Source organism: Podarcis raffonei, chromosome 4 (assembly GCF_027172205.1).
Source record: "Podarcis raffonei isolate rPodRaf1 chromosome 4, rPodRaf1.pri, whole genome shotgun sequence".
NCBI lineage: Eukaryota > Metazoa > Chordata > Lepidosauria > Squamata > Lacertidae > Podarcis > Podarcis raffonei.
The window spans coordinates 22680790-22705650 of record NC_070605.1 but is presented as its reverse complement, the minus strand read 5'-3'; the positions used below and the strand labels follow the sequence as shown (position 1 = coordinate 22705650).

General features: G+C 41.2%; 1 protein-coding gene across 12 annotated transcripts in view; it reads right to left on the bottom strand.

Moving 5' to 3' along the window:
• The window catches only part of GRIA4 (glutamate ionotropic receptor AMPA type subunit 4), a 230750-nt gene that overhangs the window by 167357 nt on the left and 38532 nt on the right, over window positions 1–24861 (bottom strand). For 6 of the 12 annotated variants that reach the window (XR_008330113.1, XM_053385723.1, XM_053385722.1 and 3 more), the window contains exon 3: window positions 15287–15352. The exons of the other annotated variants lie outside the window; for them this stretch is intronic. Coding sequence is in view for 5 of the 6 variants with exons in the window: in XM_053385723.1 (XP_053241698.1) it covers window positions 15287–15352 (66 nt within the window). In the remaining variant the exon portion in view is untranslated. The remainder of the gene's footprint in view (window positions 1–15286; window positions 15353–24861) is intronic. 12 annotated transcript variants of the gene reach the window in all.

Genomic DNA, 24861 nt, shown 5'->3' with positions numbered 1-24861 from the left:
GTGCTTGTCCCAGCAGGGGTGGAGGGAGATATTACAGTCTGCTTCAGTAGCAAGATGTCTTGTGCTATGTCCCATGTATATTATATCTTACTGAATTCAGTGGACGCGCTCCCAAGTACAGGACTGGCATATAGGATGAGGCCTGCTGCATACTATGGTAATGTAAAAGCTTATTGTTAGAATCTGTCTGGCTCGGGAGGCAATGGAGGAGTGCTGTTGGATGGTTGCAGCACCTGCTGTGGCTGTAGAGACCAATGTGGGAAAGACATGTTTTGTTGCGGCTGGGGCAGGTGAAGGCATCTGGTTGTGCTGCTGCAGATGCACCAGGACGTTTCTTCTCTCTGTGCTCCTCCCAGTGTCCACTCCTCCTCCGGTCACTGCTATGGAGACACAACTTGACCACCTGTCTCCAGGCACTGCAGTCATCTGCAAGGGATTCCCACACAGCAGGGTTGATGTCGCCACCCTTCGTGTCACATCTGCAGACACCTTTGTAACACAATTGGCCCGGTGCCGGTATTAAATTGTGACATATTGCTAAACATATCAGGGAGTGATAACTGACTTCACACAATTTCCAAGTCCGTGGTGCATAAGCTATGCACCAAAGGGGAACTGAGGCATGGAAAGGGAGGATACAGTGGTACCTCAGGTTACAGATGCTTCAGGTTACAGATGCTTCAGGTTACAGACTACGCTAACCCAGAAATAGTACCTCGGGTTAAGAACTTTGTTTCAGGATGAGAACAGAAATTGTGTGGTGGCAGTGTGGCGGCAGTGGGAGGCCCCATTAGATAAGTGGTACCTCAGGTTAAGAACATTTTCAGGTTAAGAATGGACCTCCGGAATGAATTAAGTTCTTAACCAGAGGTACCATTGTACTGACAGCAAATGGTGTCATTCTTGCTACAGTGGAATTTCAGGCATATTTAAAAGGGTCAAAATACACTGGCGCTGGATCAGCCCACGACACAAGGCTCCTGCTTTGGGGGCACAGTACCTATTGCAGCCTCTTGCCCTGCTCCCTGCTCCCCCTTAGCAGCAGCATCTGAGACTTAACTGAATACTGGATTGTCTCATTTTAAGAACATCAATAATTAAAGCTTCCCTAAGTGATAGCTGTCATACGGGCTAAGCATGGAAAGCTTTTTTTTTTTAAGACTTAACAGTGCCCAAATGTCACAATTAGCTTATTTTGAAGTTGAAGTATATTTAATAATAAATGGAAACCCTCTGGTGGCATTAGCACCACATGTATAAATAAGATATGAGCAAACCAGCATGGATGAAATACAAAGCAGCTTAGTTATAGGCTAGGTTTATGGGACTTTGCTTCTTGCAAATGCCTCTTTGGACTCTTACTGACATTTTTAGGAGACTTGTTGTTTATTTCTGTTTTGCCAACACTGTGCTTTAGTTTGCCTGCTAAATCCAGAAGGACACCACTGTCTAGCCATTTATTCATTAATGATATGTAAGCATACCTTTATGTATCAGTTTTGTCCAGGCACTTTCAAATGTCACCATCCTTAATAGCTGATATGACAAAACAAGGAAGAGCGACTGGAGATTCTCATGCAATGTTAAGCAAACTTCTGATGAAACTGCAGAGCCTAAGTGGTTTGGCTAATGCGTGCCAGACCCAAAAAATACAGGAGGCCTTTCTATTTTTTTCCTGTTCAACATATAAAATCATCTAGCAACACTACATAATAATTATGCATGATCAAACAGTGGCACTTTTCAGGGGTTTAGAATTAGTGGCTTCCCTTGAGCAATGCAAAAAGTCACTTTGAAGGTTAATCCACTGGTCACGTCTCACTCAAAAACAAAAAGGTCAAAATGCTACCTTTAGAATTTTGCAAAAAAAATGTTCAATTTCCTCCCCCGCTACTTTGTTTGGTCTACAAAGAGAATCTATCAACCTGTGATAGCAAATATATGCACTGTGTTCTGAAACATGGGAAGAAACACACTGTGAACCATAACACCTCCATTGCATATGGAGCATATACAAAGAAAAATATGCATAGTATATTGGCCACAGAATATAGGTGCAAGGAAAGTACAACGTATTATGGGTAGCGATCAATTAATAGATTTATGAAAACAAAAGCCCTCTGGGGAGTATTGCTGAATCCATGTGATGCCCTTGAATTTTAGAATATATATCTGAAGTGCTGAGCTAAAAGAATGACTATATATAACCAGTAGCTTGTCATACCCATATATATATATATATATATATATATATATATATATATATATATATAATCCACCCCAACAGATCAAGGCAGGTAATACAATATAAAAACAAACAAAAGAATCAACACTTAAGGTGCAACAGGAAAAGCAGCCATTTAATTTCCAATGGATATGGATATTACACTTTTGTCACCTACTATACTAATTTAAATCCAGCCACCAAAATCCAGACCAGATTTCAAGAAGTGTTCAGGGTGAAAGTACCTTAAATATGTGTTTCAGTAAGTGCCAGGCACTCGTGTGGTGTAGTGGTTAAGAGCGGTAGTCTCGTAATCTGGGGAACTTGGTTCGCTTCCCCGCTCCTCCACATGCAGCTGCTGGGTGACCTTGGGCTAGTCACACTTCTCTGAAGTCTCTCAGCCCCACTCACCTCACAGGGTGTTTGTTGTGGGGGAGGAAGGGAAAGGAGAATGTTAGCCACTTTGAGACTCCTTAAAGGCAGGATATCAAATCCAAACTACTACTACTACTACTACTACTACTACTACTACTACTCTTCTTCTTCTTCTTCTTCTTCTTCTTCTTCTTCTTCTTCTTCTTCTTCTTCTTCTTCTTTCCTAAACTGGGCTCCTCTGGGCTCCTCTGGTCCCAATAACACAAAATGAGTAGCTGGTTGCTACGTATTAGGCACATATCTAGTTAGGACCAGAGATTCAGGAGTTTGTATTCTCCACAAGGCGGTACTCCAAAGTTGTGGGGCAGGAGCAGAAACACACTTGAACATAACTGTTATATCCTGACCTGTCACACTGATGGTATTAGTGGCCTCCTTATTAGATCTAAAAAGAAAAGATGGGAACATGTAGTCTTTTGCATCTGAACATTTAAGAACTTTACAAATCAAAACAAGTCCATATGTTATGTCCAATCAATGCAAAGGAAGAAGAGCAGTTACTGAAACACCATTTTTATATGCTGCAATTGATGCAATCATGTGGGGCTTTATCCTTCTTGCAAAGTAAAAAAACAAACAAACAACTTGTACAGTGGTACCTTGGCTTATGAACTTAATCCGTTCCGGAAGTCTGTTCTTAAACCAAAGCGTTCTTAAACCAAGGTGTGCTTTCCCATAGCAGCGGGGGACTCAATTTACAAATGGAACACACTCAACAGGAAGCGGAACATGTTCCGGTCCAAGGCAAAGTTCACAAACCAAAACACCTACTTCCAGGTTTGCAGCGTTCTTGATCCAAGTTGTTCATAAATGAAGCTGCTCTTAAACTAAGGTACCACTGTATGGTGCAATGTTTCAGAGACATTTTGTGCATCTCTTATATCAAGGGCAACTTGATCAGAACTGAATCCTGAATATCGTAACCCAAGTTCTGTACTGAGTGTAATTACCATAACTTTATTGTTAAGACAGATATTATTCTTAAGCAGTTATTCTCCAATGTGAAAACTTGAGTGAGCTAGGAAAAAATATTGGTATGAGGGTGTTTGCAAGTAGTGTTGCAGTGTTGAAAAACGTAACATAGGCTTTTAAAAAAATAACTTTGAAAAGATTGCTCAATTGTTACCAACTGTAGCATTTGTTGGCTTTACATTTTCAAGTGTACTTTTGTAACCATAAAGTCTAGAAACAAAGTTCAGATTTCTGGGTAGAAACAGTATAATAAAAATGCACATTGAGGCTGCATAAAGAAACAAGAGGGTTTGTCAGTCATTTCCTTTCCTTATTTCATTAACACAAATTTGTCATGGAAAGAATATGATTTTGAAATTATTTTGCTTGAAAACAGCTGTTAGCTTTTCAAAGGCAAGGAAGTTTGATTTTTTTTTTATGCTACACACATGCACAACTAAGATAAAATAGAACGATTCAACCCTAAGCATGCTGCAAGCAGCTAGGCCAGATTTGGATATCAAGCAGATAGATTTTTAAAAGAAACAAAAATATAAAACCTCCCAGACACTGAGATAAATTTTATTAAGGTTATATCCCAAAGATCTGTGGAATATGAGATACAACATGATGAGCAATATAAGACTTTATAAAGGCAAAGGAGTTTATTTTCTTTGGGTCATAAACGAGAGAAGGGGAAAAACATTTCTTATATAAAAAGTGCTTTGCTTCCACATTCTTGAAAGCATCTCAGAGGAAAGCTGCAAAGAGATGTAAAGGAAATTATTGTGCAGAACTGTTTTACATTTATTTTTGATAACTTACAGCAGGTGTTTTTTAATAGGCATTTATGTAGAATAGACAAGAAAAATTCAAATAGCATCATTCACCATATTTATGGGCTTGTGTATTCATAAATGATTAGGTTGATGGTGAGATATTAAATAAATAATATAAATGTGGTGAAATTCAGTTTATACTTCATAATTTCTTGGAACAAGAAGCAAAATACATTTGTAAATTCCTTTATTTTATTTTTTTACTGTTGGCTGTTGGAAATGAGGAAAGATTACAGGGTACGGAGCAAGAAAGCATAAAGTATAAAATATTGTGCCCAAGGAAAAACCTCTTCCTATATTATGGTGCCAAGAGGCATTCTTTCTCCAGAGCCACTGGCTGAATTCAATGACAATGATGGTTGATTAAAAGCCTCTGACTGCAACTTAGCTTTAAATTTCATCTTAAAAGAAACGAACTTGTGGATTCAAACTGAATCACTGACATAACAGTGTCCAAATCACTGTAGTCCAGCACTGCAAACTGAGGCCATGATAATCCACGCTTACAACACCGCCTGCCCATATGTGAGGCAATATCCCTTGAAGTGAAACGAAAAGGCATGCAAAGCCTCGACTTCAGAAAAAAGAAAAAAGATCAGACACTTAGGATCTACCTGATTACTCAACCAGGTATAATCCACCACATTTTGTATTAGGACTATGGCTCTAGAGATCATGTTGATGAGTTTCTCAGTAACAACCTTATACCCAAAGAGGTATAAGGTTATAGGTATAAGGTTAAAGGTAAAGATAAAGGGACCCCTGACCATTAGGTTCAGTCGTGACCGACTCTGGGGTTGCAGTGCTCATCTCGCTTTATTGGCCAAGGGAGCCAGCGTACAGCTTCCGGGTCATGTGGCCAGCATGACTAAGCCGCTTCTGGTGAACCAAAGCAGCGCTCGAAAACGCTGTTTACCTTCCAGCCGGAGCAGTACCTATTTATCTACTTGCACTTTGACGTGCTTTCGAACTGCTAGGTTGGCAGGAGCAGGGACTGAACAATGGAAGCTCACCCCATTGCAGGGATTCGAACCGGCGACCTTCTGATCGGCAAGCCCTAGGCTCAGTGGTTTAGCCCACAGCGGCACCCGTGTCCCCAGGTATAAGGTTAAAGAGAGGTAAAATTAATACTTGTGCATTAAGAGCAGGTTTCGACCCAGGTTAATAACTGTAAGAATGGAATCAATGAACATGATTTGACAGCAATGGTAAGGGCCTACTTCACACATTACATTTTTGGGTGGACAGCTCAGCCATTCTAAATATGGAAAACACAGACGTAACAAGCATTTGTTGCAAAAATTCAGCCTGAGGGAGATTCTTTGTGACTCAAAAGCTTACATGCCACATTTTTAACACTCTGAATATATTGTCCCACTTTCATGACCTCTCTGTTTGACAAAGTCTCCAGTCATTCTGAGTTTTGCCACCTTGAACAAGTGAGTTACATTTCAGGCTTGGGTCTGCATCTGTATAAAGCTAGTGCAAGATTATAACACACAATGCATGACTGAAATGAGATTTAGATGATGTCCCAGGAAGAAATCAGTGGGTATAGCGTGAAGGCTTATAAATGAACAGCTGTCCTGGATTAAAAGGACCCTGGTGTATGTGCTTAAACAGTATTTGAACACTTTAAAGGGGTTTCTGCCTCACAGAATAATAGAATTATAGAGTTGGAAGGGGCTCTGAATATCATCTAGTCCAACCAATGCAGGAAACTCAATACGTGTGGTTATTTATTCTATACTCTCTTTCCAAAACTCAGTGACACTTCTTACATTCAGGCATTACAATTTCATGAACACAACAAGCAAACAAATAAAGATCAAAGAAGAAATTCGTATGCAGATTTTTAAAAATGGAGGCAGAACTACAATATAATTAAAATAAAATTTTGAAGAACCCAAAATGTCAGCACTCTTTTAATGTTTCATATCCTTGATGGGAAAAAAGGTCTCAAATACTGTAGCAGTCTAAACACCAGGAGACAGGTGTTGTTGGAGGTAATCTCACACTTCCAGGGGCAAAAATAGTGCTGTAATCAGGGGTGGCTAACCTGTGGCCTTCCTGATGTTGTTAGATTCCCATCAGCCCCTGCCAGCATGCCATTGACCAGAGATTATGGGAGTTACAGTCCAGAACACCTGGAAGGTCCCAGGTTTAGCTATCCCTGCTAGAAGAGATCTGCAGTTCTCATATAGCCAGGAAAACAGCACGGCTCTTGCCTTATTAAATATAATATTAGCTGGTCATGGTCATATGGGGAAAAGCAGACTCTAATCCAGTACTACGGTACCTGTGACCCTCCACATGTTGCAAGAATACATCTCCCATTATTCCTGGTCATTGGCCATGCTGACTGGGACACGTTGGGCAAAAGACTCCAGCATGGAAGGAGGTTGGACTAGATGACTCTAAGGGTCCCTTCCAATTCTGCAGTTCTATTATTCTATTATCTTTAGGACAGAGGTATGGTCACTTAAGAGCCTCTTGGGTAGAGCTTAAGAGAACTGGACTGCTTGTTAAATTGTTTTTATATGCAACAACAGCAGCAAGAGTATTGTTAGCCCAGAAATGGAAGCAAGAAGAAATTCCAATGAAAGAAGAATGGCAGACAAAATTAATGGACTACGCAAAATTAGATAAAATGACGGGAAGGATTCAAAACCTGTGGGACCAGAGTTTCACAGAAGATTGGAAGAAATATACAAACTATTTGAAGAGCAACTGTAATTAACAAATTACGCTAGTAGGACTACAAGAAGTTTTGTAAGGAGAAATATATGAAACATTGCAAAATAGAGAAAGATTAGAGATATTAGTTATGAGTTTAAATGTAATAGTGAAAGTAAGAAATGTATATTAAGTGATTAGATAGGAAAATTTTCAGATGTGATTGATGGAAGTAAAAGAAATTGTATAAGATGTAAAAGTATGTTTAATTATTGTTGAAAATGATATGTTAAGAAACACACACACACACACACAGAGAGAGAGAGAGAGAGAGAGAGAGAGAGAGAGAACTGGACTGCTGGCCAAAGCTCAAAAACACACACACCTCAGTTCACTTTTGTGCCTTGTCTCAGTAAGTCACTCAGTAGGAGCTCTCCATGGTGCTGTAACAGCCTTGGAACCTATATAATGAGTGAGCATGTGCACAGTGCCTTTCCCAAAACATTGTGGCAAGAGAAAGACATGATTAGGAAGCAGAGCTTCCAGGACAGAGAGAATGTCTGCACTATGACTTAATGCCCTTCTCCCTCACTCCTGCCATGCTGCAGATAAAACAAGCCACAGTTTGGCATGTCATGTCATCTGAATCCAGGCTTCCTCTATACAAACCATGAACAGTAAACTAAGATCATATTCAAAGGACATGATAAGCCAGATTTTGCCTTGTTTTGCCCATGGTGCAGGAAAGGAGATCAGCAATTGGCTATAGCTCATGGTTAGTAAAGAGAGAGCTTAACTACAAACTCAGTTTTAGATGACACATTAAGCCAGACCTTGACTGAGCTCAGTGCAGCACGTGAGTAAAAAAGACCCAGTAAGTCAATTTGGCATACCATGTCATTTGAACCAGGCCATAGTTTGGCTTAGTTTCAAAAGGGCAATGGGTGTTCTAGCTCCCTAGAAAAGGTGAGTTATGAGAAGAAAGTTGAAGGAAGTACGGTCACTCAGAGGTATTCTAGTAGGCAGTTTCTGCCGACACAGAGGGTCCAAAACAATCAAAGATTTGAAGTCCCAATCCCACAGAGAACCTACTGAATTCAATATGCATCTTGTTATCTTTTTCTCATTAAAGGGGAGAGGGAGTGAAATGATCAATTCTCACTCCCACTGCCCCTGGGTATCTTGAAGCACTGAATGTTCTTACATAGAATTATCATCTAAAATACTTTGTCTGACACACCTAGAACTGCACCCAGCCTTTGTTAACTCTATTTCATAGTTCTCTTGCATCCTGGGACTGCTAATAGCACTAACAAATCAGTGAAGAAATATTCCATGAATTGTAGATAAGGCTTTGAATGGCTTTTACAGTTCAATCTTCATTTTTCTAGACTGCACACTTTATAGTTCATGCAAAAGGTTAATGATCATTCTTCCATCTATCACAAAAGATTTACTAGAAACACAGGACCTAACAGCCCTTTGATTTCACTCTTTAGCTTTATGTACAGGACACTCCACTTCTACTACATGTAATGATTTAAGCTGCAACCTATTTCCATTCTGTGTTGTTCTGCATTCATTCAATCATAGGTCGGTTCTGTTTTATTGCCATTGTTTCAAACCCAAAGGGAAAAAACACACACTTAAATTATACTCATAAGTATTGACATCCCAAAATATGTATACTGTGTGTGTGTGTGTGTGTGTAACACATTTCCCTGTAAAATGCACATGTGTGTGTTCGTGTTTCTTTTTTGAACTGAAATTGCATCACAAAATTTGGGGAAATACTGTACATAATCTGATTGATAGCTATATTCAGATCAGTTCACTTCAAAACTTGATCTGAATGAATTTATTCTTTGTCCCTAACTACATGCTCAATTCAGGTAATTAATAGCTATTTTCCATAGTACTGTTTAATTAATATAAAAATATTCTAGCTATGCTGAATAAATAATTAGTTATTACATGCATCTCCCCTTCCTTCTTGTTACATGTAGAAATGCTCACCTCATGATGTGACCAACACTTTCCAAGACATCCCAACCCTCATAACTGGAAGAGTTTCCAAAGAAGAACTCAATACAAGGAAGCAAACCCCTGCCACATACAACATGAAGTTCAGGTTTTAAAAGGGCAGTAACTCTCCAGAAAAGGGAACTTGGGATCCTGGTAGAAAGTATACTGAAAATGTCAGTGTGAAAAATACAAATTCAGTGTTAGAAAGTATTTTGAAAGGTATTTTAAAAAACCTAAAAGCCATGGTGCAGCCAGATTCAGAATACTGTGAAAAAATGGATAACAACAACAACAACAACTATTATTATTATTATTATTATTATTATTATTATTATTATTATTAATACCCTGCCCATTTGGCTGGGTTTCCCCAGGGCCTTCTCAAAAGGATTTCAAAGAGCTGGAAAGTGGTAATCAATATGATCAAGTGGTTGAATCAACTCCTGCCCAAGAAAATGCTAAATAAAGCTGAAGGGTTGTGTGTGTGCGTGTGGTCACAGCACATCCTGCGTATTTTGATTTGGCATAAAGTACAGAACCACTGTGTTTAATGGGGCTGTTAGCAAGTGTGCTTGGAATTGGGGGTGGGTGGGTAGGTGAGGTGCAAATTACAGAAGTTCGTAACATTATAATCTGTATGCACAGAGTGTGTGTAGAGAGAAAACCCTTCATTTCCTACATATTGTTTTGTGTCCAATGTTAGATGTGAGTACACAGGAACTCACAAGGGAAAATCTAACAATAAATAAGATTCCTTTACACGAGCTTGCAAATGTGGTATGAGAAACCTAAATTAGCCTGCCTAAAATTAATTGCTCTTTCCAAATCACAATATAAACAAAGTTAGAAGCAGATCAGGAAAATGATAATTACCTAGCTGATCAATCAGGTGCACGCCCGGTGTGTGTGGTGTGGAACACACACATCAACATTTGATTATCTTAATCCAGGCCTCTTTAATCAACATTAATGAGAAACAGTTTCTGGACAGACTAAAAGGCTGCCCAAAAGAAGCAGGGATGATACTGAGTAGAAATTGCATTGTGTGAAGAACAAAAACACCTTACTTACTAAATAAATAAGAATACCGATAGGAAGTTTCCATTCCACCCCCCCACTACCTTTGAAGTCTTTAACTCACAGAACAATCCTGAGCTGACCTCTGGAGTTTCATTCCAGAAAACAAATTGCACCAATATACCTTTAGGTCTTTGGTGCACTCAAAGACATAATTAAAGGCATTTTGTATTTAAGCAGTAAACACATGCCAGAAAAATGTGCTAGTGTTTTGTTGTGAAAAGAAGGCATGACCTTCATTCCACTCACACATTATACAAATATGTCACTGTATAGCTATTCGCTCCTAATGTCTCTGAGATTAGCTGCTATGCTACTAAATCTATTCAGAAATGTTGTTTTAAGTCAATCTGCTGTGGTGGCAAGGTCCTACTAAAGCACACAGTTTTAGTATAGGGTCTGGGTTTATTTATCAATGTACGGAAAACTGCCACATACGCTGGTTTTCAATGGCTCACTTGTTAGGTTACTAGCAATTTTCTTACTTGCAGTTAAAAGTACTTGCGGGGCAAAGTTTTGCAATGTGCATAGAATTAAACCTCCAAAATAATAATGGCATTGTTTTATAGCCAAAGTTAAGTAAACCTGAAGTTGAGGATATCTGTTCAGTCAGCAAGCATGATGACTCAGAATTTCTAATAAAAGAAGGGCACATATTAAGGCATGGGTGTCTTTGTTGCTTCTTGCAACACATTTGGCATTCACATAGTTCAGATTTGTCTTCTGCAATAAGAAATGCTGGAAAGTTGGTTATAGTATGGATGCATGCATCCCAAGAACACAGTACACATATCTCTTGACCTTCCTCATGCTTTCCTCAAGCACACTGGTCCAATGCAGACATTACTCTGTCCAATCACAAAGATGAGAAGCAGCACACAGGCTTGTGCACTATATCACATCCCTCCTCCAACTTCCTTCCCAGGCTCTCACAGACGTCCTCCTGGTTAGTGAAAAGGATTAGGTTTTAAGGTGGTGTTCACCAGGGCAGGATGGTTTGAGTATATTGACCACACTAGCTGCCAATTAGTTTCTGGGCCCAATTCAAATTGCTGGGTTTGACCTATAAAGCCCTAAATGACTCAGGACTTCAATACCTCAAGGACCGACTCTCCCCATATGAACCGACTCTGACCCTACAATCATAATCGGAGGCCCTTCGTTGTGTGCCTCCTCCATGAGAAGTCTGGAGGGTGGCAACACGAGGATGGGTCTTTTCTGCAGTGGCTCCCATTTGTGGAATGCTCTCCCCAGGGAGGCTTGCCTGGTGCCTTCATTACATATCTTTAGGCACCAGGTGAAAATGTTTCTCTTCAACCAGGCACTCAGCAGATTAACATTCTATGGCTTTTTTAAAGATATGTTTGTTGGTTATTGGTTTGTTTTTGTTTTATTATGTATTTTACATTCTCATTTAGTACAGTGGTACCTCGGGTTACATATGCTTCAGGTTACATACACTTCAGGTTATGGACTCTGCTAACCCAGAAATACTACCTTGGGTTAAGAACTTTGCTTCAAGATGAGAACAGAAATTGTGCTCTGGCGGCGCGGTGGCAGCAGGAGGCCCCATTAGCTAAAGTGGTGCTTCAGTTTAAGAACAGTTTCAGGTTAAGAACGAACCCCCGGAACGAATTAAGTACTTAACCTGAGGTACCACTGTATTTTCTGTTGTGAACTACCCTGGGATGTTCAGGTGATTATTGCTCTAATGGAGTACCATATTAAATGCTTTGAACCAATGGTCCTGTGGTGCCCAAAAGAAGCAGAAACACCCGACAAGGTAAAATGTCCTTATCGCCATGACTTTAAATAGGTTGTTTATTTATGCTAATATACTGATTTGTTTATACTTATCTTTTGTAAACCAATCTGTCATCAGCCGAAGGATGAAAATACTTTAAGTAAGTAAATAAGCAATACCACTCAATTTTACTTCTACCGATGTGAATTTTTACTTGTTTGGTTGTCAAAATTTATCTCTGGCTAAGCTTCTCCTTAAAAAATACAACTTGGCTGGCTGGGTTTGCAAATCTGTGTTTGCCTGGCCCAGGCCTGCCAAGCTCATGACACAGCATGCTAAATATATATCAGATAAATAGACAGATAGATAAAGGAGTGAGTATATGTGTTTCTTATCATGCCCCTGCATGTGTGGTCCGAAGCAGAGAATAGAGCCAAAAGATTTACCAAAGTCTAATGGACTATCATATACTGCTGGTAGACTATATTGGGCTTCATAGCTCACAATCTGAGCAGGCCAAGCCTGGCCCACCAGAGCATAGTAGCAGCTGAACATTTTAGAGTTCTCTGCCACTTTTCTTTAGCCGTAACTCACTGGAACACAGTTCTGGCACCTCTCAGGTAGGCGCCACTACCATTATAAGAGAACAAGGGAGGTGTTCGTGGTGAGTGCCCCCCCCGAAAAATAGCACTGTGTGTCATATAGACAAGATCATACAACTTCCATTAAATTCAGCATTTGCTTCTCCCCATGCTTTCCCTTCCCACATGGTGAGAGCCAGTGTGGTGTAGTGGTTTAGAGCAGTGGACTTGTAATCTGGTGAACTGGGTTCGATTCCCCGTTCCTCCACATGCAGCTACTGGGTGACCTTGGGCTAGTCACACTTCTCTGAAGTACAGGGTGAGTCTTTTAAAAGAGGCCTCGTGGATACAGAGTACGCATGTTCTTTTAAAAGACTCACCCTGTATCTCAGCCTCACTCACCTCACAGAGTGCTTGTTGTGGGGGAGGAAGGGAAAGGTGATTGTTAGCCGCTTTGAGACTCCTTGATGGGAGTGAAAGGTGGGATATCAAGTCCAAACGCTGTTGTTGCTGCTGCTGCTGCTGCTGCTTCTGCTTCTTCTTCTTCTTCTTCTTCTTCTTCTTCTTCTTCTTCTTCTTCTTCTTCTTCATGGCAATTGCACATGAGGAAATCTCAGCTGGTGGGAAAGGTGCTGACAGGAATGGAAGAAAACCTGCAGGTGGGGAAAGAGCTAAGCACCTCTCCTGCCCCGCTTCCCTTGCAGCATTTCAGCTACCCACATTGCCCTGGATTAGCCACTGAATTATTTCAGCTCTCTGAGTAAAGTTTCAACTTTACACTAACTTCCCCAGCCTTAACAAGACCCCACACAAATGCACTTGAAATTTTTCTTTTGTGTAGAGTCACACCATCTTCTTGCGAGTTTTCTTTTGTGTAGAGCCACACCATCTTCTTGCGAGGGTAAATTATTTGCTTAGACACTTAATTGGCCAATGGGCTCGTTGTAATCGAAAACACTTCGGTCTCCAAAGATCAGCCTTTTTCTTTCACACCCTCAACAGTGTAGCCTTCGAATCTCCATTATGGAAGCCTCTGAAGATTACAAGGAAGTTAATATTATAAGGTAGCTGGAAGAAAAGGAGGAGCCATACATTGATGAATATTCACTTTTGCTCTTGAGTCTCCAGGCTATGTCAGCAACAGTTTTAGTTTAAAGGTTCATTTTATTCACCTGCATTGCTCCAATGAGAACTATAAATTCCAGATGCCTCATGGACGGCTTGCTTAAGAGGTTAAAAATGTATCTTCTTTGATAACTGTGTGTAACTCTCAATAGGATTAGAGGGAATTATATATGTGTCTCATATAAGTCAAAGCCACGTATGAGGTCCAGGGGGATGACAGGCACTGCATTCTCATGAAGCAAAACATAAAGGTCATGTGCCTGATTCACTGACTAGGCAAGACTGTTTTCCCTTTGGCATAAATTGAATGAGCCAAGCATATAGTTTCATTTTAGGATCTTGGAAACTGTGGAAGGGCAAAACTCCTTAAAACAGCCAAAACTACGTAAGTGTGCTAAATATTTAGAGACGAACATTGCTCCCTTTACATCCCAACCTTTTCGTGTGTTCGATTTCACATCACCTATTTATTACAGAATTATGGAGAGTGGAAACTTCAAAGCGTCCAGAAGTAATTAGCCATGCTAATGTGGGAACCAAGGAATCATATTCCACAGCTGTCAAAGGGCACACTCACAGGGATGTGAGAACGGGGACAAGGGCACCGGAGCTTGGACTGAATGTAGAAATCACACCTGAGGGCTGTGGTCAGACAAACCAAACATTCAAGATTGCGGTTTGACCTGATGCAAAGAAACTACATGAGACTCTCCAAGCCAATAAAAACAACAACATTGCCTTGAATACTCTGTAGAATGACAAAGAACGATAAAGCAGGATATTTTTTATGAGAGCCAATGGGTTGAGGGTCCTATTATCGGACTCAGGGCAAATTCATATTTTGTGTTGAGAGTTTAAATACACAAGTTTTAAATGTGAAATAGTTGAACTCTCCCCACCTTAAGATTGCAATCTGTTTTGTGAGAGGATTTTTTTTTGTTTAAGTAAGTACTTGGAAAATCTTATGGTCTCTGAACAGGCTTGAAAAACTCAGGGGCCTTATCCCCTGCCTTCCTAGCCAGTGCCCCCTCAAATAATCTTCTCCTTGAAAATTTGTGTGTTGGGGCTGAAGGGACAGCAAGGCAAGGGTGGCCAGTTATGCACTACCAAACACAAGTACAAAAGAAGACACAAACTTGCGCCTGCTGATTTATTAATACAATGGCACATTTAGAAATAACTGCTATAATTTAAATGGGAAATACTGCTATCCTGGTGCTAACCGTGGGTGGGGATTTCTCAAGGTCTTTGAGTGACAAGCCCGGCCTTCTAGTCCTCATCATTGAAGCCTACACTTTCCTGAGGCCTAAGCTCAATTCACTGCATTAAACATCTCATGAAACAACAACTCCCATGCAGCCAAGAAAGAAAGAATCTTCTTGAGCAAGCTCAGGATTGGCCAGGCGTTAAGGCTAATGCTTATAAAGCCTCTCCTGTCACTCACCAGCCCACCCTAACCCTGACATCCCTCTTTGCAAGAGTAAGTTCATTTGGAAATGGAGAGGCTTGCAGAGAGGTGTGGCTGACTAAGAACCCATTACTAGCCTGGCAGTAGTCATTACATCAGGCTGTAATAGAAGAGAGGGGAAAAGAGAATCAATATCATTACCAGCTCTGCTGAGAAGCCAGCTCCTCCTTCCATCAACTGTCACTTGGCAGCAGCCATTGCACCCGGCTGTAACAGAGGAAGGAAGAGAAGGCATGCAGAACTACTTTATTGGCACAGAGGAAAAAATAATTAGCTTTTGACTCTTCCTCTCCTTTTTCATCCCAGCTGGCCATTAGAACTAGTAACTAATAACTAATAATAAACCACAAAGCCTAGGGCTTGCCGATCAGAAGGTCGGTGGTTCGAATCCCTGCGATGGGATGAGCGCCCGTTGCTTGGTCCCTGCTCTTGCCAACCTAGCAGTTCAAAAGCACGTCAAAGTGCAAGTAGGTAAATAGGTACCACTCCGGCGGGAAGGGAAACGGAGTTTCCGTGCGCTGCTCTGGTTCACCAGAAGTGGCTTAGTCATGCTGGCCACATGACCCGGAAGCTGTACGCCGGCTCCCTCAGCCAATAAAGTGAGATGAGCGCCGCAACCCCAGAGTCGTCCGCAACTGGACCTAACGGTCAGGGGTCCTTTTACCTTTAACTTGGCTTAGTTCCTCCTCCCTCCTAATCCATTTTCTTTTTGTGTCATGTCTTTTTGAATTTTAAGACCCGAGGGCAAATAATGCCTTGCTTTTATCGATTTGTAAGCCATTGTGGGAGCCTTTTTTTGCAGAGGAGCAGGATAATAATCCTTTTAAATAAGTAAATAATAGTCAGACCCAGATTTTAGAGTGAATTTGATCTCGGCTCTTAATTAAGCCAGGGTTTTTAATATTGAATAAGCTTGGTTTCTAAATTTCCCCATCTTGAATTAACCAGAGCCATCAGTTTAAACAGTAAAATACATGCATGCCTATACAGTGAAATGGTTGGTGCTCCTGAAATAAGCACAGAAGTGGCAAACAGGATAGGTCTTGGCTGTATGTCTGCTTCTCGCAATGAAACTTGACCCTTTGGTTTAAATATGCACTTAGTATTTGCAATCAATGAAGCCATGTGTGACTTTTGCCTTTTAAATTCAGGTGCTTTTGCACTCAGGTACTAAAAGGCTCTCAAATGACTCTGCTTCTAGTGTGTGTGTGTGTGTGTGTGTGTGTGTGTGTGTGTCTTCCTGCTTTGGGTACTAAAATCTGATGCAACAGTGCAGAAAGCTTGGCTGGCTGCAAATTGAGGGAGGGGATTTTTCTTTTCTTTTCTTGTTGATTATCAGTGACAAAGATCAAATAGCCATGTCCAAAGGAGCATCACCTATGGTTGTCCTTGGACATTTAAAAAGTATACATATCTTTATATGTTTTTATATAAGGCAACAGAGAGAAAGACATTTCTGTGACATTAGATACTATTCTGTCATTTGGAAGTTTGCTTCAAGTGTCAAAAGGGTCCACAGTGAGATTCTATGAATCAATTGTTAGCTACTAAGAGGTGTACTGAAAAAGAAAGAAAGGGAAATTGGTTTGAGTGTAGTACATTTGTACCATCATTTAAAACTATTTTCTTACTTTTTTGTTTTAAGATCAAAGCAGACTGTCACATAAAGTTACTCTGTAATTTCACTGAAGTATATTAAAAAGGTAAAGGTAAAGGTACCCCTGCCCGTACGGGCCAGTCTTGACAGACTCTAGGGTTGTGCGCCCATCTCACTTAAGAGGCCGGGGGCCAGCGCTGTCCGCAGACACTTCCGGGTCACGTGGCCAGCGTGACAAAGCTGCATCTGGCAAGCCAGCGCAGCACACGGAACGCCGTTTACCTTCCCGCCAGTAAGCGGTCCCTATTTATCTACTTGCACCCAGGGGTGCTTTCGAACTGCTAGGTTGGCAGGCGCTGGGACCGAGCAGCGGGAGCGCACCCCGCCGCGGGGATTCAAACCGCCAACCTTTCGATCGGCAAGCCCTAGGCACTGAGGCTTTTACCCACAGCGCCACCCGCGTCCCTTATGAAGTATATTACAATCTAATAAATGTTTAATGACATAATAAAACAGACTCTATTGGAAAGTGGGAAAGGTCCATTGGACTCATCTGAAGTTTATATATCTATGCCAGCATCCTGGACTTAAGTGGAGATTAACACCACCCACTGGCTTGAGAAAGAAACTTAGTCACCTCCTGGGGACATTTATTGTTGGTGGTCCTGAAAGCAGCTATGGCTTGCCATTTTGCCAAGCTAAGAGGAAAGCCATAAACAGAGATGCAATAGCTCAGAGGTATGTACAGTGTTTTGCTAAGGTGGGGTAATTGATAATCCTGCACTTTAAGACATCCCAGCCACTTAGCAAGTCATGGTCTTGGAGGCTTGCCTCGTCTGAACACCTGTACGAAACAAAATAGAAAAATTCCCTCCAGTAGCACCTTAGAGACCAACCAAGTTTGTTATTGGTATGAGCTTTCAGGTGCAAGCACACTTCTTCAGATACACTGAAACAGAAGTCACCAGACCCTTATATATAGTGGGAGGGTGGGGAGGGGTGTTACTCAGAAGGGTGGTGGGAATGGGTGATTGGCTGATAGGTGTGGTAAACCTGTTGATGACTGTTAACGACTGCAATTGGTCTTACAGGAAAAAGCAAGGGGTGAGATGGCTAAAAATAGCTTTATCATATATAATGAGATAAGAATCTGATGTCTCTATTCAGACCAGGTCTCTTCATGGTTTTAAATTTGGTAATAAGTTGCAATTCAGCAACTTCTCTTTCCAGTCTATTTCTGAAATTCTCTTGTAATAAGACAGCTACTTTGAGATCTTGTATAGAATGTCCTGGGAGATTGAAGTGTTCTCCTACTTGTTTCTCTGTCTTGTGATTCCTGATATCAGATTTATGTCCATTTATCCTTTGGTGTAGGGTTTGGCCTGTTTTTCCAATATAGAGAGCTGAAGGGCACTGTTGGCATTTGATGACCCCTGTTGTTACACTTGCACCATTGAAGGATGACTGTCCAGGTGCTTTGGTACAGCCAAAAAGTAGATGGTTCTAATGCTGATAGGATGGTCCCCACTATGTTGGGGGACAGACCTGATTTTAAGAAGCATCTTTTTTAAATTGCCATGCAGTCAGATCGAGCCATTCTGGGTCTGGGTGAGTGACCTTGTGTGAGGAGGTCTTGGGGACACCAGGAGACGCCAAGGGGGTTCTGTTGCAATGCATGTTATCTCAGAAAACTAGGGTTCCTCAGCCTGCAAGGAGCTACCATTACTACTTTGTTGTGTTCCTCCCATACCTTCTTGAGGGTCCTTGCTAGAGGGGTGTGGGAGGGAATGCAAAAATAAGTCCTTTGAGCCAGTTGGTGTGGAGGGCATCTGTGGCCTCTGCCCATGGGTGGTAGCATCTGGAGAAGAACCTCAAAATTTGGTTGATGAGGTGTAAGGCAAATAAGTCCACTTCAATTAGTCCAGAATTTCTTTAGATTTGGTGGAATACATTTTTGAACAGGTTCCACTCCCGCCGTCCCTTTATGTCAGAAGGCACATTCTCTGCTGTCTTTTCGATGCCTGCTAAAGATGTTTTTCTTTCAACAAGCCTTCTAAAATCTTTATCTCTGTTGGTATCACTCCTTGATCCAAATTGATTTGACGTATGTGCTGTTGTTTTAAACTGGTTTTTTTTAAATATTCATATTTGGGTTTGTTTGTTTTTTAAAAATGTTTTTATATATGCAGTCATTTTAATTGTTTTTATATGTGACTGTTTTATATATGTTACTATATTATAAATCATTTTGGCGTACCTCATGGGAAGCAATTCATAAATGTATTTTCTCCTTTTTTCTTTATTAAAGCAAGTGTCTTACAGAAAACACATCATAGGTCTAACATCATAATTAATAAAAACAACAACATCAGGCTGGTATAAATGTATTAATCACCATCACCAATATCATCAAGCCTGCATCAGTAAGAGGACCATACTCCTTTCCTCCACAGGGCAGCGTAAAACAGAAAACAAGAACAGTTTTTTTGCTGAGAAGGATATTTTGGGAGATATCCATTTCCTACATCTCCTGGCTGTAAAATAAGAGTAGATGTTTTATCATTACCAGTAGAATCGTTACTGCAATAGTATAACATATTTATGCCAAAAAGCAGATTTATTTTGCAACAACTGCTATTGAATAAGATATAAATCCTGCTGAGGCTTCATCTTAGTTAAGTTGCATTCCACCTCCACCCCTCAAAAATACTGTGTGCTGACATTTGTGTTTTACACATAGTCAATGAATAGAGATGGGCCCTAGTCTTCAGTATCTGACATGAAAAAGAATCCCACTGAAATCAGTGGAAGCGAGAGGAAGAATAAGTATTAAGTCCCTTGCATGCAGAAGTTGGAGAAATGCTATTGGGATACAGAGAGAACTGCTCAACACCTACTTTGCCTGTCTTTACCCAAAAGGAAAACAGTGTTCAACAATGCAAGGAGAGAGTTGAAGCCCAAGCTTGGTGGAAAAGGGGAAGTCTGTAGACATAGTGTATCTTGATTTCAGTAAGGCTTTTGACAAAGTCTTCCATTATATTCTTGTGAGGAAGTTGGTAAATGTGAACTGGGTGAAGTTACGGCCATCTGCCATGTATGATCTAGCTGAGATTCCTGCACTGCAGGCAGTTGGACTAGAGGACCCTCAGAGCCCCTTACAACTCTACAGTTCTATGATTCCTCAGATGCAAAGTCCTCGTACAACAGTAGACTTGAGGATTGAAGGTGAATCCACCAGTCCTTGCCATGTCAATCTTCTGGCACTGGAACCCACATCTTGTCCCCTGAACAACAAAGGGGGCACCTCTACTACTGGACTCTGATGACTCAGCCAGACTCCTTGAGGAATAATGAAAGAACCAATAAGCTTTCCACAAATAAGTCCCTAAAGTTTGAAATCACACTGCCTGGAAAATGCAGATGGCTGCAGAAAAAGATACAGGCCTATTAGCTGACCAGATGCAGTATTTAGGGGGCAGGTCTTTTGTATAAACTATTCATTCCACACTATAAAGCTCTGCCAGCTGCTTTTGTTGCCTCAGCTGTAGTTCAGAAACAGCCCCTTGGTCCTTGTCCAGGGTCCTGACACTAGCTTTCCCTTAAATTTCTAGTCTGCTTCAGAATTTCAATCCTACTAGACTAAATCTTCCTAGACTATCACCTTCCCTTGATGATGCACACCACAATAGACTGGAGGAATGAGAAGCCCACACCCGGAATGTTTCTTTTGCATATACTGCCCTATCGGCCATGTATACTGATCGTGTGCACTCTCAGTGTTAGATAGGTGCAGAGAAAGAGTCACTCAGTTTTAATGTATTTTTAGGCTGGCTTTTAGGGCTTTTAAGGCCTGTTCCTCATAAGATATCAAAACACAAAATACATAACATTTAAAATACCGTATTTTTTGCTCTATAAGACTCACTCCACCCCCCTAAAAAGTAAGGGGAAATGTGTGTGCGTCTTATGGAGCGAATGCAGGTTGCGCAGCTATCCCAGAAGCCAGAACAGCAAGAGGGATCGCTGCTTTCACTGCGCAGCGATCCCTCTCGCTGTTCTGGCTTCTGAGATTCAGAATATTTTTTTTCTTGTTTTCCTCCTCCAAAAACTAGGTGCGTCTTGTAGAGCGAAAAATACGGTATATCATGGATCCCAACTGAACAGCAGCAGGAATCCATAACAATACAACAACAATTAAAAACAGTCAGTCCGGCATAATATCATTAAAATCAGATAAAAATGTTGAAAATATTCTAGCAGGAATTCAGGGAGCAGCTAAGCAATGATTTGAACTCAGCTCCATGCTGCTATACCACACTAGCACCAGTGATTGTCATTCAACACAACCTTCCGCTAACTGGTGCCATCTATAATGCCAAGCAGATGCTGTCCTCTGTAAAATATGATCCCTAAATCAAAGTGCAAATCTAACTCATCAGCTCAAAGTAATGAATTCTCTCTGGGGACAAAGGAGTTTGATCTTTTTCACTACCTCTTAGTAAGCAAGAAACTTTCTGTGTACCTACAGAGTTTTTGACAATTATTTATCGCCTTGACCTTCTTGAGATTGCCTCGGCCACTCTAATAAAAACAGTTTTCTTCACCTGCGTACATTGCTCTGCAAAAATGCTATATATCTGAATGAGACAGAAATATTACAGTCATTTATAAGCCAGGCTTCTTCTTCAGCCACAACTCAAACCACAATGGTCAAAGATACAGCGCACAGGGTTTTATTATTAATTTTAAACGCTTCTAATTCTAAGCTTCTCAAACTGTGTTCCAGCAAAACCTGCAGTTCCTCAGAATGGTATTAAGGATCCTCAGAATATTCATGAATGAGAACCTTAGTAATGGTACCTGCATGTTTAGACAATGTCCTGAACGAAGAGTGTATGCTGTAGAATGTGCTCCAGAATCTCCTGAAACGAGCTAAGACATATATAGTAGAATATAGGAGCCTCCCAGTTCTAAACCTCTCTCTGAATTCACTTAGAATGGTCAGTCTTAGGAAAACCAGTCTCTGTACCTCCCTCACTTTCATGCACGTGCACACACACACAATTTGCAGAATGTGGATAATTATACTTACCTACTTCGTGATCATTGTAGAGACACTAAGGTAATTACTGGCCTGGTGCTTTGCTCCTCCTGTAGTCATATTGCTGCAGTGCTGAGCTAAGACATGGTTTGGTAAGGTATGCTATCCGAACTTGGGCTGATGGTTATTTAGATATTTAATTAATGAATATACTGCCCTTTGCACAAGCCACAGGGTGAGTCAGGTCTCTCCAGCAAACCATGCGCTGAGTGTAGAGCAGTGGCGTAGCGTGGGTTGTCAGCACCCGGGGCAAGGCAAGTAATTTGCACCCCCTAACCCGTGGATTTGTGCCCCCTAACCCTAACCCCCAGATGTTGTGCCCGGTGCAGCCGCCCCCCCCCTGCACCCCCCACGCTACGCCACTGGTGTAGAGCTTGCCCTATGGTTTTACAGTTGATCTGGGCTAGTAGGGCATTTTAAGCCAACCTACTGTTTAGGTCAGTACAGCACAGCGGCAGAACAACCGATGGAGGAGCAAAGCAGCCATAATCTCCTATCCTGGGTGCCTGCATGTTTGTCTGCCCATAATAAGCCATGTTCTATCTTGGCATACTGTACAAACAAGATCTGCATGAAGCAATTTCCAGCCCACTTTGCTGCCGCATTATATAAGTTCTAAGTATTAAATTACTGACAAATGTGACTTACTGAAGATTCAATGTGTACACTAGATCATTACTCATTCATTCTCATAATATACACTGACTCTTGCTTCATCCCCCCCCCCCATTCCCCATTGCTGTTTTCTGCTTATTGCCTTGCGTAATTGGCTCAAGACATGACCATATACAGTGGTACCTTGGATTACAGATGCTTCGGGTTATGTGTTTTCAGGTTTCAGATGCGCCAAAACCTGGAAGTATCGGAATGGGTTACTTCTGGGTTTTGGTGCTCGCGCATGCTAAATTGCACTTTGTGCATGCGAATCGCATCCACATGTGCTCAGATGCAGCGCTTGCGGGTTGCAAACGCTGCGGGCTGCAAACATGCTTCCTGCATGGATCATGTTCGCGACCCGAGGTTCCACTGTATCTGTTGCAATTCTTCCTTCCTATATTTCATGGGAGGAGATCATTCCCTCACTCTATAACACCGGTCCTGAAAGACCTACATTGGCTCCCAGTACAATTTCCAAGCACAATTCAAAGTGTTGGTGCTGACCTTTCAAGTCCTAAATGGCCTCGGCCTAGTGTACCTGAAGTAACGTCTCCACCCCCATTGTCCAGCTTGGACACTGAGGTCCAGCTCCAGGGGCCTTCTGGCGGTTCCCTCACTGTGAGAAGTGTGGTTACAGGGAACCAGACAGAGGGCCTTCTCGGTAGTGGTGCCCGCCCTGTGGAATGCCCTCCCATCAGATGTCAAGGAAAGAAACAATGACCTGACTTTTAGAAGACATCTGAAGGCAGCCCTGTTTAGGGAAGTTTTTAATGTTTAATGTTTTATTGTGTTTTTGATATTCTGTTGGGGGGCCACCAAGAGTGGCTGAAGAGGCCCGGCTGGATGGGCGGGGTATGTATGTATAAATCAATCAATCAATCAATCAATCAATCAATCAATAAAATAATGATAATATACTCCCGCCACAAAGGGTGCCACACTTTTAATATGCTTCTGCAGAAAGCAGGGTGAGTGCAAATACCAATGGTTTCAGTAATGATTTGATTAGGACTCTGCTGTGCTCTCTGAGCAGAACACTTCACATTGTACATGCATGCATGCACAGACACACACAGGGACACATTTAAAACATATCTGATCTATTTTTTTCTATCATGGGATAATTCCTACCATAACTGCTATAATCAGTCTCCAGCATTTGAGCAGTTCCAAGATCCACCTACTGCCTGAGTGGAGGGCCACTGACAATTGCTGCTCTATATGAACTAATTATTACTAAGGTTTGTGCATTTTGTGCTTTATAAATGTTTGTTTCCTGCCTACTGTGATTTACAGAATAGTTCCTCGTGCTTTTATATTTGTCTCTGCCCTGGTTTAAGAAGCTAACAATAGTAAATGCCCACTAGGGCATAAAATGACAAGGTCAAATTTAGGACAGCCAGACATTAAAAAAGGTGTCTTTTACTGAAACTGACAGGCTGTGATGTGATCTTTCTATCTGCCTTTAACAGGATGTCTTTTATTTTACCTGGGCAAACCAGTCCAGAGTTACAGGAAAATGTGAGGTAAAATCAGGCAAGATACAGCTTGATTATCACATGATGACTAAAGCATTAAGTGAGGCCCTAATAACAGATGGAAATTCCTTATATCCTCATATGCCTCAAACACAAAAGTTTTTAGTGGGGCCTGTTCAAGTATTTAAGCTTCAGGTCATGAAGTAGTAAGGAATCATAAGGAATCATAAGCATAAATGAACCAGCTGTGCCAGAGCTAAATTTACTGTTATTAAAATTCAACAGGCCCAATATTTCACTGCATATTTCACCATTACTAGTTTCACTACCCGCTCCACACAATTTTTTTAGGACGTAATATTTGTGAATATGCCTCTTTGACATCAATAGCATTTACTTGTGAGTAAAGGCATCTTGCATAGGGTAAGTGTGTCAAACTGTGCTACTACCAAATGTTATGGCCATGCTAAAGGCAGAATATCAATTTATCATATATACTGTTTATCACTAAAGGCAACGTGGTTTGGATTTAAGAATCCCAATTCTTGACCAGCCTTCCAAAACCTCGAGCCTTTCAGATATTTTGGATCTCGTCATCCCAGAACATCTGTCATGCAGATTGATGGGAGCTATAGTCCAAACCCTCTAGAGGGCACCTGGTTGGGGAGTCTCTAGACAATTAATTCTCAAACTGGAGGCCAACCTTTTGGAAAAGCCTTTGTTTAGGTGTGAGGAAGAGCGTAAAGTTGACCCTCTTCAAATATTTTAGTGAGTTACCTTTGTTCCTTCTGCCTCTCACAACTGACAACCTGTATGCACATTTGTGTTACTTGATAGCAACCAAGGGACAGCAAAGGGAGAAATATTATTTTTGGTCTGACCT